Here is a 15,162-nt window from a genome sequence, read left to right on the forward strand (position 1 = left end):
CAAAAATTGATACAAATTTCAAATTTAAATGTTAGGACTATAATCAAATTTTATTTTCAATTTATTGCATCTTTTAATTATCATGTTCCCATATATAGACACACACACACACACACAAACACACACAAATGACCGATAGAGGAAAACCATTCGAAGGATTTGGATTAGATTTTGACTTTCATGATTAAAATTCTGTACCATATTTCATTCATCTAGTTGATTGATTTGTAATTTGGAGATGTTCCATTCAAGGAATAGTCAAATTTCAAGATAGGCGGTACAACTAGACTGCAAAGACCACTTGATAATTTTATTGTCTAGCATTCTTCAATTTTTAATTGTTCAGATATAACTTCAAGACATAGAACTTCAAATAAACATAACTCCAAAACATGCTCTTTCTTTTTTTTTTTTTTTTTTTTCTATAAATCTAAAATGTGGCAACCCGTCAAAATCTCGAAATCAAATTTGCTTCATAATACTTTATATGCTTAGCATATAAAAAGATTTTTTAAAAAATACTGCGATTTTTTCGAATAAATTAATGATATAGCTTATGGAAAATTAACAATCTTTTAGAATTTGTTCAATTTTACATTCTGTGAAGCAATTTATATGAGCAAAATAAATGTCTTCATAGAATGTAATCTTTTTTTTTTTTCATGTAATATAATGTAATACGATTCTATTTCATATAATATAGAATGTGATAGAACATATATTTTTACTTCTTTCGTCATCTATAAATACTGTTCTGGGAGTTGCGGTGCAGTGATTATCGAATTTCAGCTGCAGGCCTAATTTCACGGATGATCCTTCATAACTTTGAGCACGTGAAATCTTATCTTCCTGATGTGTCACAGAAGCTTAGAGGAACAAGCAGAATCCGAGCAAATATCTATATAGTAAGCATGTCTTCTAATTAAAATTCCTAATGTTGTTTACTCCTTATTATGTGCATGTAATTAGTCTTTAATTATTGCTTAATTCTAATCAGATTCCTGATTAACAAATTTCTCTACACAAATATAATAAAAAGGCCTTTATCCTTTATAGAAAGAAAAAAGAAGAAAAGCTCTGAGGAAAAATAAAATTTCCCCAAAAGATTATTTTTACTCTCAAACGCTTTTACATAGCCTGAAATATCGAAACCGAAAGTACTTTTCACTGAGATTTAATCGTTACCGTAACGGTATCAATTGTTTATTTTGATATTCGAACATTTCGCGCGAACTTTTAGGTATTTGGTGATTAAATTCATTTTATTAAATCAATAAGGTAAGTCTTTGTTTCACAATATTTATGAAATGAAAACTTCGTAAAATTTATTATTCCGGGTTTTCTCTGAAAGTTACTTTATCGTTATTATATTTTTTCAACAGAATTTTTTGCCTATCACTTGTTCTATTCTTCCATTCATCTTACTTGATAGTAATCGTAAAAAATACATTATTTCCTCAAATTTTGTTTTTTTACATTTGTGTGTGTATTTGTTGTTTTTAAATGATTTTCAAATCATATCAAAATTTTCATCTGATTATCATATTTAGAATGTTGTGATGATCAATGTGAATATTTGAATTTAGATTGTTTTATAAAAATGGTATCAACCATTCACTAATAATATTAGTTTCATAGAACAAATAAAATTTAACAAAATTAATAAAATAAAATATTGTTAAGTGAAAATTGAAATATGTGATTTAGTAGCTGTATTAATTTATAAGTTATTTTTATAGGTTATTAATTAATCGTATTCAATGAATAGCGATTTCAGTAAGCTATTCAGTGATTTAAATGTGCATTATCATATGTAAGAATTTTTGTTTGAAAAAGTTTTGTTTTTATGCATGGTCACAGTTCCAGTATTGTTTCAAAAATCTAGTTTTTGTCTTAAAGAAAGATTATCTTTCAAGAAAAATTACTTAAAAAGTAACTGAAAATAGCATAAAAGAGTATAAAATAATAAGTAATAATTAAAAATTATAATTTTATAAATAATAAATTACTATTTTATTTTAGTTTTATTAAAAATGCTTTTCTCTTTTAGAATTTTTGAATTCCAAATTTTCCAAGATGCCTGAAGATTGTCCTGTTGACTTTTGGACCCATTACAGTTATTTATGTTTAAAATCAAACGTTTGTCCTCTAAAAAGTGTATTAAAAAATTTAAAAGGAAAAGAACTATATTTCCCAGTTGAAAATATCCGCAGAGAACATTGGCCATTTTTGCTTTCAGCTCTGAATGTTGATCAGAGTCTGACAAAAGTATGGTTCTGGTCTAATTTTCCTATAGCAGAATATAAAGAAATGTGTAAGAATGGTTTTATTTATTTTCATTCATTTTAATCATGGTAATTGTCATGTTTTTCATTTATTCTGCATTCGGATGAAATTTTATTTTGATATTTGAAAATATTTTGCAGCAGAGAAAAAGAAGAAAAATAGTAAATTATTCTTTCCTGTTCCCTATGGCTGTACAGCAACAAATATAACAGACATTTGTAAATGTATATCCCAGTTATTGCACACTTCCAAAGCTTTGAAAATCTTGATGATTGAAAATCTTGTTTTGCGTAATGAAGATATCCAAAATTTAGCAGAGGTAAATTTTCAAGGGTTTTTCATTTTTTTAAAATTATAATTTTTAATATTCGAACACATGGTATTAAATGCTTGTAATAAATATCTTTAGTGTTAAATCACCCCAAATTAATTTCTGAAAATACTTTAAAATTTAATTTTTCATTTAACAATTTTTTAAAGTATTTAAAAATTAAAGATTTTTATTAATATTAAAAATATTTTTAAAAATTATCATTTGATATTAATAGATTTTTTTTCCCATTTAAATCGTCATATACATATCACAATTTGCAAAATATTTTTTAAATTTATTTTTTCTCTTTTGAATTTGCAGCAGAAATTGTTCCCTCTTTTGTAGTAATTTTTATTCATTACTAATTTTTTTAAAATTATTTCATAACATTTTCCCCCCTTTTACATTGTTTTATTTTTGGGAAATCTATAATATAAGTGTTAAACATTTCTCATAACTATAAATTTATATTTAGACTATATATAGACTGTTTATATCTACTATAATTACTGAACTTTAAAATTTTTTTCAATGTTTTATGTTTTTGATTAAATACAATTTTGTATACATCTTTTTGGAATTTGCTATAGACATATTATTAATATATGTTCCTAAATAAAACAGTGTATCAAAGAATGTGACCTTGAAATGCAATCCATGAAAATAATTTTGAAAATGTTTCTAATTCAGGGTCTCAAGGATTCAAATATTGAAAAGTTTTCTCTGGCTGGTTGTCAACTTCAAGATGAATCTGTTGAAAGTTTGTATTGTTTTGAAAAGCAATGTGCTAAGTTTTGTGTAACATTTGTTAAGTGTTTTGTTTAACTTTTCCTTTTGTTTTATAGTTCTTTGTAGAGGTCTTCAACTTTCAACTGTTTCTTGGATTGACTTCAGTATGTGTGGCTTGAATGAAAAAGGATTGACTTTTATATGTGATCTTATTAAAGTATGTAATACTCTTTATTTTACTTTTCACAAATTTTTCCTTCTATATGTAACCCTTTTTATTTTCCAAAAAGTATAAAGCAATAATTATATCAATTTTTTCATAGATGTTTTTGAAAACGATTATTTTATCCATTTATATATATATATATTTCAAATATCTGTTTTTTGTGGATCATCTTTAAAAAAAGATTAAATCCCTTTTCATATCCTCTTTATATTCTAAACTACAGCATAAGATAATTTGAGAAGAATGAAATTAAATCTATTCATTATTTTTATTTTGTTAGTTATTTACATGAATATTAAAAAGAAATTGATTGAACCAGTTTTTTTTTACCCTGTTAAATCTATATTACTGTGAAAACAATAGTATCAATCCAATCTTCAATGTCTTCTGAAATCTCACATTCTTTCTTTTGTTTTCTATTTATAATTTTCTGAGCAGATATACTTTTCCCAAAAAGATTTTTAAAATATAGAATGAAATGCCTAATTGCAATGTTAATGTTATTATGAATGTTTAATGCTATAATTCAAAGAAAATGCACAATGTTAATTTCATTATCAAATTCTGAATCTGTTAAATAATATTAATTTAAAACTTTATTCAAAGTTACATTTAAAAATGTAATGCTAAAAATCCATATTCTGCCAGTTTCTACCTTATTATATATTTTTATCTCTGTTATTCTCAGTGTAATTCGTCAAGTGCTCTTTATGATTTTTACAAAAATATTAATCATTATTTGTTTTTTAAAAAAACTCTTTATTGATGAAATCATATTTACTTAATATTGCAGGCTCATCATCTGAAAAGAAGCAATGATATGTTTCCTGAAACTTTACGGTATCGTTTACCCATCCTTGATGACATGAAAGGACTTAGAAGGATCTCTTTGAATAATAATGATATTGAAGATAGAGGAGTAGAAATTCTGATGGAATGTCTTCAAGAAGATATATGGATGAAAGGTTGTATATTTTATGCCTCTCCTACTAAAGAATCTTAAATTTACAATCTGAACTAAGTAGGAAATAATAATAATATGCAGATCAATAAAAAAGGCATGTGGTTAACTGACTTGTAATTTATGCTTCAAATCATTCTTCTGGAAGATTCGAAATAAGTTTGTAAGCATTTAAACTGTATATAAATGTGCACAAATATAAAGATGTATAATATGATTTTAAAACTGATAAAGATGTTGCAATGATTTCTTTAGTCAGGCAATGTTGTGAAAGTGCTGACGATAGAAATTAAGTTTAAAAAATATATATGTGTTGCTTCTAATTTAACTGTGTTGGACTTTTTAAAATGAATATATTAAACAGCGAAAAGCTTGCAAAAATATAAATAAAGCATTAAACATTATAAAGAGTTGAGAAAATTAGTAATATCAGCCCATTAAAAAATTTTTCTTATTTTTGGTGGAATAGAAGAATAATGAAATGGATACTAATAACATAAAAAATAAAAGTAGAATCTGATTTCTTACTTTTTATACAGAAAAAGTTATCAGAAAAAGAAAGTGCTGGAATTTTCTGTAAAACAAATATACTTATTGAAAAAAGTTTTCTGTACTTGTTGAACAAACTGAGATTTTCCTTTATTTAAAAAATCTTATGAATTGTAAAAAGTTATTAGTGAGAAAAATTAATTGAAAGAGATATCAAAATTTCTAAAATGAAGCAGGAAAATTTATTTGTATAGATATTAAAATTGCACATTATTATATTTTAGATTTGTTTAACTTACCTCTTGATTTAATTTATATTTCTTTCAAGAATTAAAATGTTAATGAGGTCGTGGAATAATTCCCCCACCCCCTTAATATAGATAATTATAATGCAATAGATTAATTTTAGATATGTAATAAATGTAATAAGATTTTTCATTAGACTTGCACAAAAATTTAATTTCAGTTCTTATTTTTTCCTCTAAAGGTGATTATAAATCTCTTATTTTTTTAACAAAGAATTTTACTACTTATTTGATATAAAAAATTTTATGCATAACAGGAAAACTTGATGTGATTTAATCTTGTTTGAATACATGAATAACTCAGCAAACTTGACATATACATTTCAAAACCTAGAAAAGTATATAATATACACTTTTTTTTACATTAAATGTATGCTGCAATGGGATTTTCAAATAATATCTTTTTATAATTAATTCTATTTTGTACCTCAGTGTTTAAACATTAGCTTTTTTTCCACTTAATAATTAATTCTGAGATTTGGTGCTTTATGCATTTAAACATTGAAAATATATCTGAACTTAAATTAACTAAGAACACATGCTTTTGTATTTGACTGTTTTGACTTAATTTTGTTGAATTTAATTTAGTGTTTTTAAAACTTATTTTAATGCCTTTTTTTTTAGCTTTAGATTTACAAAAATGTAGCATTGAAAATGAAGGTGCAATATCCATACTGAAGATCTTAAGGTCAAATGTTGGACTACAGTTAATAGATTTACGACAGAACAATATAGGTAGCAAATAATAAATTTTAATTTTAATTATCTTCAAGATATTTTAAATATTATTTATAGAATTAATTTTATTTTCTAGAAACAACACTTATTGATAGAATTGCCTTGCAACTAAGCTTAAACAATGCTCAAAAGGATATAAAAGTAAGCCCCATGTCAGGTGTTAAAAAAAATTAAAAAATGCCTTATTAAAAAAAATTTTTAATGCTGTTCTATTCTTTAGTTTATCTTGAAAATTAATTTTTTTTCTTTAGTTTCATTTGGGGGATTTATGGAAACCACCCAAATTTGAAAAGGCTGTGAGACGCCGAATTGGAAAAACTAGGGTAATAAATATTTTGAAAATCCTATTTAATTTTTATTATGTTTATCATTTGATGTTCTTAATATTTACTCAATGTTGGTTCATTCATCAGAGCTGCAGCACCCCTTGATATTATTTTTTTAAGTTGCTTTTTTTCTCTCATTAACTTATTTTTCCACACTGAAAATTTCATGATGCTCTGTGCTTTCTTTAATCTTAGAGACCAATATTAATAATTATGGAAGACAAAACAATAAAAGTGTTGGCAGAGAAATGAAGGTCAGGGTTAGTCAGTTGGCAGCAATGGCAGTTCACTATTTTCATGACTAAAGTAAAGCTTTGTCTTCCCCTTTGAATTTGGAGATATCAGAGCTGTCGTTCAATCAGACACACTTTAAAAATTGGACTAACTGATTCTTCTTCTCACCTGCTTCTCATCCAAAATAAACTTTTGTCCTCTGTTTTTCTTCTTTTTTTTTTTTCAGTTTTCTGTCATTGATTATTTACGAATATTGATTTTGCTTTTAATCGTCTCTACAGAAATATAATTATTCTATAGGACAATCATTTTATTTTATTAGAAACTGCTCTTAAAAAAAATATATTGATAGTTTTCTAAATGTTATTCAGATAATTTTTGTTATTAAAACTTATTATTAATTTTTTTAAATTATTACATGCAAAAAAAAAAAAAAAAATTATAAACATTGATCTTCAAAGGTAATTTTGCTGTTTTCTCTAAATGAAAAATTGAATGTAAAAAATACAGATCACTCTATGCCAAATTTGAACATTCTTCAAAAATCTTCTAGCAGGAAAAAAGAGTGCTAGTAAAGATTTCCCAGTAACATTTATTCTAAACATGGTTTGTCATATGGCTGTAGTGTAAAAAATACTTAATTTGTTTTCCATATTTTACTTTATGGCAGAGATTAGATTAGATATTCATAGATTGTTGATATGACGGAGTTTTCTGAAGAAGTAAAATTAGCGAAACATTTCACAAATGGTTTTGAAACTTAAAAGATTATTCATTAGTAAAATAACGTTCTTTTAAAATGCAGTTTCTTAATTTTTTTTTTTTTTTTTTTTTTGCAACACTGTTAATTTGTTGGATGGCGAACCACCATTGCATTAACTTCAAAATAAAATTTTGACTATGTAACAACAACAACAAAAAAAAAAAAACTATTAAAGAAATTTTCTGATACCTCAAATAATGATTATACTGAATGATTTGTACTGAATGTAATTTATCATGAAAAAATAATTTTCCTATGGCTAGCATTTGATTAGAAACATTTTACATAGGAGGTAAAATGCAAATGATTTTTATAATCATTTTATCTCTAATATATATATATAAGATTTTTTTTTTTCCGTATAAAATGTTCAATTTTCGGACATAATTTTTTTCATATGTTGGATATGATTTTGTGTAGATAAGAAATATTTATATTAACTAAATTAGTTAATTATGCTAAGATTGAAAAAATATATGAATTGCATAATTGAATTTCAAATGTAAATAAATTTGCATTCAGGAAGCATTGTTATAAAAATTTTCCTTATTTTTCTAGAATGTCAAACATATTGTCACAACGAAACCTGGGAGCTACACTAGGTATTGAAATAATCTTAATTTATATGATTTTATTTATTAAAAAAATTTAATGCAAAAATTGTTTGTAATTAGTACTGTAGAAAAATAATATGATTTTTCTGTGATATATATGCATTGCATTTTTTATTATATATATATGCAATAGATTAAATTCATTCCATTTATAAAATTTATTATTTTTTAATCTTGTGGTTTCAAAAATTGCTATAACTTTTGTGTATAGCTTTTTCTCCCCTCCCAATTTACATGTGCTTAAGATAAATGCTATTCTCAACTAAAAATTGGAAAATTGCCTTTGAACCTTTCAAGCTCTAAAAATATTGCCGCATTGAAGAAAGACAGTCGAGTATCCATGGCCGAATGGTCATGGCACTGGTCTTATGATCAAGAGACCTGGGTTCGAATCCCGCTAGAGACAATGTGATTAATAGTATATGTAAATACTTAATTCCTGGATTTTAGGTTTTCCTTTATTTCATGTTCCAGAAGATACTGGACATTTCTTTAATTTACCAGACAAGTGTTCTGGACTTTTCTTACTGTCTCCAGAAGAGTATTCTGGAACTCTCTCTGCTTGTATAAAAGCAGAAGATTTGTCAGTTACTTTATTCTCAGTTCAGAGTTCAGTTAATAAATTGGTTTAGCTCTACCTCTTGTGTGTGTCATTGAGTTCTATACTAGTTCTACGTGACAATATTTCCACTACTTTTTGTTGGGCTTTCTACCATTGTTTGTCTGTCATGTCTATACTAAATATAGAAAACACTTTTTTTAAAAGCATTTTTAGAATTGAAATTTGGAAATGAAGAAAAAAAGAAATCATATACACCATTCCCTGTTCATATGTATGATATATGCTGATTCATAATATTCTCACTACAAGTTAGAGATATGCTTACTATTTTCTTTCATTATTATTTTTGTTTTGTAGTTAGCATAGCAATATTTTTTCTGTTAATAGATTACTATTTGTTTCAAATCACTTTTAAAGGTTAATTTTGAGTCTGAGCAAAACTTTTACTGTTATATATTTACAACTAAAGATTATTATACATAATATTTTTAAAAAAAATTTCTTCAGCATTTTGCCTATGTGTCTGGTATTTTCTACAATATCCTTTTTTTAGTTAATCTGTGACAATCATATTCGAAATATTGTTAATATGATAGTAGACTGTCTAGATGGTCATACCTAGTTTACTGAAAAAAAAAAATTATTATGGCAAAGATTTGATAATAAATTCTTGAATTATGTATTATCCCTTATTTAAGCATCCCATTTGTAATTAAAATAAAAATTTGATTTACTTTTATTTTATTTCATTTTAAAATCCTTTTTGTGTTTATTTTTAATATGGAGTTAAAGCTTAAAATAAGCATGGGTCTTTTGAAAAAAATTGAAAAGATACATGTTGGAGATATGGATTTAAATTTGATTAAATCCATATTTAATTGGCTAGATTAAAAATTTGATTTACTTCTATTTTATTTCATTTTAAAATCTTTCTTGTGCTTATTTTTAGTATGGAGAAGAAGCTTAAAGTAAGCATGGGTCTTTTGAAAAAAATTGAAAAGATACATGTTGGAGATACTGAAAAGAAACATACCCAAACTAAAGATGCTTATTCTCAAACAATACATAATTTTAATCAAGAGTTGGATGAAATGAAAAATGCTTTGTTACATGAAATAAAAGTTCAGAATTCTCTGAAACAGTTAGTGAAAAAGGTATTGCATCATTTTCAATCTAAATTCTTCGTCACATATACTTGTCATTTTATAAATTTGTTCTCTAAATTCTTGTTTCATATTTGAATACTAAAGATTAAACTGTTTGTTTTTAAATATTCTAAAAATTGATATTATCAGAATTTTATAAAAGTAATGAAAACTAATGACACAATTATAGAATTTCATTTGGGCACGATTTAATAAATTTTGTGCTTTAAAACAAAATCCATTCAATATCATCATATATCTGTAATGATATTTTAAAATCTAAATTAAACCATAATTAATTCCCAATGTTTTATCTTAATTTAGCCCATATTGGCTTCATTCTAAAATATTTTCTTATTTCCTGATCTCATTCTTCTTTTAATATTTAATTAATTCAACTGAAGCTTTGTAAAAATGCTTAGGTAAGCAATTCACATACTCCGAGTGAAGGGATAAAAAACTGCCCATCAAGCACATTCTTTCAATAGATCCCTATGTTTCCCTTATCTAAATTCGACATTCAGGAAATCCCTATCAAAATCTCATAGTATATGAGCAATGGGAAAAATATTTTCTCTCTTGCCCCTTTTTTGCTGTCTTCTGCTCTTGTGCCACACTGTGAGCAGATGTGTTTTGTCTATGCTGCTTGTACATAAATTGTGCCTCCCAGGATAAAATAAAACAAAGTTAAAAATTTTAAAGTTTCTTCGCTCTCTTTGGCCACGATTCTGCTTCAAAAATTAAATGTTTACACACACACACACATATATATATATATATATATATATATATATATATATATATATATATATATATATATATATATATATATATATATATAATTACTGTATTTTATTGCATGAAACTCTTGTTCATTTGAATAAGACAATAAAATATTCAGTACACTGACTGCTCAAATCTTCTTTATTTCTTGAGCATTTTACATTGTTTTAGTGAAAACTTTTATACATGCATCTGTTAACCAGTAGTTGAAATCTTTCACTCTAAATAAATAAAACAAGGTGAAAGGTACCAATAATTTTTAATTTATTTTCTGTCACAAATTTCCATTGATGAAAATAAAAAAGCCTGGAGTTAGTTCTTGCAGCAAAATCTTTCTAGAAGATTATTATTATTTTTTTAAATCTATGTCTAATATAGGAAAAGTGTACAATTTTATAAAGTCTCATATTGTCATTTGTATCAAAGTAATATTTTTTCTTCTCTTCGATGCAAATAAAAAAAATATTTTATTACACATATTCTTTGACTTCTCTCCCTTTTTATTTTATTTGTAAGATTAAAGGAATTTAATCATATTAGTAGACTACTCATTTTTATGCTCTGTTTTATATAGTATTTATAGAAACATTAAATTTAATTGGAAACCCGCTTATTCATTTTTAATCATTTTTCTTATATATATATATATATATATATATATATATATATATATATATATATATATATATATATATATATATATGAGTCCTTTGAAAGTTAAATGGATTTACTGATCATAGAATTAAATCAATTAATGCTTTCTGGTGGCCATTGGAATTCAAATTAAATAAGAAATCAGTGTAAGATATTTACATACAAATCATTATAATGTTTAATAGTTTGCATTTTTCTAAAATTTATAAAATGAGGAATATTTGCTGCATTCTTTCCTCAATCATCTCATTTTAGTTTGTATTTTCTAGTACAAATTGGAAAGTAGCTTGCTTCGTAAAGAATTGGATAAGATGGCTGTTTTAGAGAACTACATTCTTATAGACCATGAAACATTTGTGGAAGTTACAAATATATTTGAAAAATTCAAAAAATTTCTGGAAGCTATGAAGAAATATGGGTGAGATTTTAGTTCTGTTAACAGTTGCTTAGTATTATTTACAACACTAATTATATCATCTTTTTCTTTGTGTATTTGACAAGTATTTTATTCTTGCATTTGTGTTTTATATTTAAATTTAAGAGCATGTGTTTCATTTTAAAGAAAGATTATATTTATTAGCAGTTATTTGAAAAAAAATTTGTTTTGATTATGAATGTATTTTAATTTTTTTCTCACGATAATAAGACATTAAATTTTTTCTCATTTCCTGTTAAACTAATAATATTTTATTTTTATTTGATGAATATTAAATTATTATATTTTCTCAAATAATGATTAAGTGATCCCTTGTTAAAGAAAAAATTAAAAAGAAAAGGTAAAATACTTAGCTAAATTATTTATTACTCATGCCTATTTGCATTAAATAGGCATGCTTAGTTTTGGAAATAAAATATTGTTTCTAATTACACTTTTGAAAATTATAATTCTTCTTAACTCAGTTGTATTAATTTTTTTCTTCCTAATTCAGTTTCCTAGTATTTAGTATATAAATCCCTTTTATTGTTTAAAAATAATACATAATACTGTTTCTTTCTCTTTGTAAAAATTTGTTTTCATTTTGAAGCAATAAAAATGTATCCATTTAGGTAAAAAATGTAATTTTTATTTGTTTTTATAAGAATGTTATTGATTATATAATTATGAAATATTTATTTTAAGGTTATGGGAATGCATTGAAATGCTTGGAGTCAGTGAAAAATCTGATATAGCTCTGAAACCATTCATCATTGATACCACCAGAAAATGTATGCAACTTGTTGAAAGTGATTCACCATCGAATAAAAAAAGTGATTCTGCATCCAGTTCTAGAGATACACCAAAGAAGCACATTCCTACAGAACAATCACAGTCATACAACCATCAACATAATGATAAGCCAAGAAATATTAATGAATTTCGAGAGAAAGCTGATAAAATTTCTAGGCAAATTCAGGAACAAATTTATGTAAAGGAACGGCCACAGACACAAAGTAAGGTTATGAAAGTTTTCATGGATGTGCGGGATAATTATAGCAAAAGCATTATCTCCAATCAAATATCTGATGATAGAAAGAGCAGTCATGGCCATCATCATGAAGATTATTATAAACAACAAAAAATATTGCCGCAGATGCATCACAGCAAATTGAACAGATCAAATAGTGATAATCTTGTTAATAAAGAACAAATACCTAGAAATAAAAAAAGTGTTGGAAGTCAAACACCATCAAATGAAGTTACAAGCCATAAACAAAAATCTTCATCTCATGAAATGACCAGAAGAAAAATATCTACTCAAAAGAAAATACAGTCATCCACTTCAGTCAGCGATATTTCATCTGATGAACCATCGCCTGTATATCAGCGCAGCATACATGAATCTCTTGTAAGTAGTGAATACAAATCTCTACCAACACCCAAATCTGCATCCAAAAAAGAAAGTAGTAGAAAATTAGAATCATCTAAATCTTTTAGACGATCTCAAGCTTCGGGTGATCATCTTTTAAACCGCTCTTTACATTCAGAAAGAGTGCCGTCTTCAGACTCGGAATCAACACTTAGATCATCAAAAATGTATTTAGAGAAGTTACCAAGTGATAAAAGCAGCCATCACGGAGAGCCTTATTCCCATCCTAGTATTAAATCAAAAACTATTGAACATGTTATGTCACTTAAAACTTCAGAAAACTTAAAATCTAGTTCATCTGTTTCTTCAATAAGCAGCTATAACAGCAGAAAGGAAGTTAAAAGTGATATATCTGGTGATAAAGGCGATTCCAATAAAAGTTACTTAGAATCAGTGAGTGATGCTTCAACAGATAAAGATGTGAAATCTCTGTCACTAAATGAAGTTTATAGCTCTGTAAAGGATAAAATAGACTTGGATCATTCTAATGAGTCAAAACATTCTTCAAAGCCTAAAGACTCAACTCTAGAAAATTCTCCTGTTAAAGACAAAAAAGACTCATTGAATTCAAAAGAAAAAGAAGTGCCTCCAGAAAAAGTTCCTACTTTTGATGAAAAGCTGTCCGAAGTTTCTAAAGATCCTATTCATAGTTCAAGTCCAAAATCTTCCAGTATTAAACATAGCCAGCCGAAACACGAGCCACCAAATGTTGAAAAGCCTCCGAAACGCAATAATTCAGACTCATCAATACCTTCTTTAAGTGATATTACAACCGTATCATCTCGTAGTTTGAATACCGATTCAGTTATGGGGCAGTTATCTGATAATTAAAAAAAATTAATTAATTTATGGAAACATTATAAAATGATGTAAAATATTTTAAATAAATTTTGGTCCAGCATATATTTTAATTGGTGCTTGTTGCATTGATTCTTATTTGTCATAAGCTCAAAAGTTGTTTTTTTTTTAAATAATCTGTTTTAGTTTAAAATTTATATAATATAATAAATATTATTTGTATTTAACAAATAATATAATTTTTAAAATATTATTTTGAAATGTCTGTCTACATGTGCTGAACAGAAATAGAGGAAGTTTTTTGCTGATGTAAGTTAATTTATTTTTAAAATTTTAAGTCATATATTCAAGTCATATTAAGTTGCCTAATGCTTGAACTTTATCCCAATTTTTGATGCATTTATATTTTGTGTTTTTAGTGTAGGTTTTATGTGACGATTAAATTATTTATCAAATGCTGAATAATCGGATATTGTTGATTGTTTCATAAAATCAAAGAAACCAATAGTAGAAATTAGAAGTGTTAATTAAAACTGTTTTAAGAATTATAAAAATGAATAAGGAACTTAATAAACACGAGCTCTAAATAGCATATCACTAAACATAGCATAATAGTTATATCTGGCTTTATTTAAAAGTGGAAGTTTGTCAACTTTAAAATATATATCGTATTTTCCAAAATTTTTACCAGGGAGGGAAAATTTGTCTTAATTCCATGAATAAAGTTTTAATATAAAATTTGATGACAAATTCTGCTATTCTGAACTAAAATTAGAAATTCAAAACTGCCTACTCTATTCAAATTTTGGAGATATCAGCTGCCTTCAAAATTGATCAATTAACTTCTTCCCATATGGTGAGAATCATTTTCTTATATGTATATTTTCCAGGATAAGAGATAAGTGAAATTATTCCCTCTTCATTTGCATCACTGCCATCTTTTAATGATTTAATTTAACGAGAATTTATGTAAGTGATTCTATAAAATCTAATGTTTTAATATCAAATATTTTCTGTTATTCTTAAAACATTTTGATGTTAATTGTGCAAGCCTAATTGGAGTTATAATACTGGAATTCAGGAAATGTAGACTTGTAATCTTTCACAAATTTTACTTTGAAATTGGTACTGTCTCAACTATTATTTAAATTTAAAACATATAATCTGTAAAGGTTCAGGCACACAAAAAAAACAACCTTTGTTTTGTCAATAAATAAATAAAACATTAGAATCAATTGCCGGCGTCCTGGCATAGGGGTAGCGCATCTTTCCTGTGATCTGTGCGTCCCGGGTTCGAATCCCGGTTCGAACCCGGGACTGCCCCCCCCCGTAAAAAGTGGTTATGCAAGCGAATGTGTGTGTGTGTGTGTGTGTCGTCTTCATACGAGC

General features: G+C 25.9%; 1 protein-coding gene across 1 annotated transcript; it reads left to right on the plus strand.

Moving 5' to 3' along the window:
- The first annotated feature begins 1,207 nt into the window (after positions 1 to 1,207).
- Positions 1,208 to 13,863, plus strand: LOC129973084 (centrosomal protein of 78 kDa-like). Its single transcript, XM_056087460.1, has 13 exons — positions 1,208 to 1,278; positions 2,051 to 2,314; positions 2,427 to 2,605; positions 3,290 to 3,359; positions 3,445 to 3,545; positions 4,348 to 4,519; positions 5,934 to 6,044; positions 6,124 to 6,188; positions 6,299 to 6,370; positions 7,929 to 7,972; positions 9,496 to 9,700; positions 11,398 to 11,546; positions 12,249 to 13,863. The coding sequence occupies exons 2-13, from the start codon at positions 2,077 to 2,079 to the stop codon at positions 13,804 to 13,806; spliced, it is 2,964 nt and encodes a 987-aa protein (XP_055943435.1). The 5' UTR covers positions 1,208 to 1,278; positions 2,051 to 2,076; the 3' UTR covers positions 13,807 to 13,863.
- The last annotated feature ends 1,299 nt before the right edge of the window (positions 13,864 to 15,162 follow it).

The sequence above is a fragment of the Argiope bruennichi genome, chromosome 6, assembly GCF_947563725.1.
Source record: "Argiope bruennichi chromosome 6, qqArgBrue1.1, whole genome shotgun sequence".
In the NCBI taxonomy this organism is placed as follows: domain Eukaryota; kingdom Metazoa; phylum Arthropoda; class Arachnida; order Araneae; family Araneidae; genus Argiope; species Argiope bruennichi.

Excerpts from the sequence above, each read along its gene's own strand:
- LOC129973084 (XM_056087460.1), top strand. The coding sequence starts at position 2,077 with ATGCCTGAAGATTGTCCTGTTGACTTTTGGACCCATTACAGTTATTTA. Across the intron at positions 2,606-3,289 it reads ATATCCAAAATTTAGCAGAG|GGTCTCAAGGATTCAAATAT; the intron begins GTAAATTTTCAA and ends TTTCTAATTCAG. Across the intron at positions 3,360-3,444 it reads TCAAGATGAATCTGTTGAAA|TTCTTTGTAGAGGTCTTCAA; the intron begins GTTTGTATTGTT and ends TTTGTTTTATAG.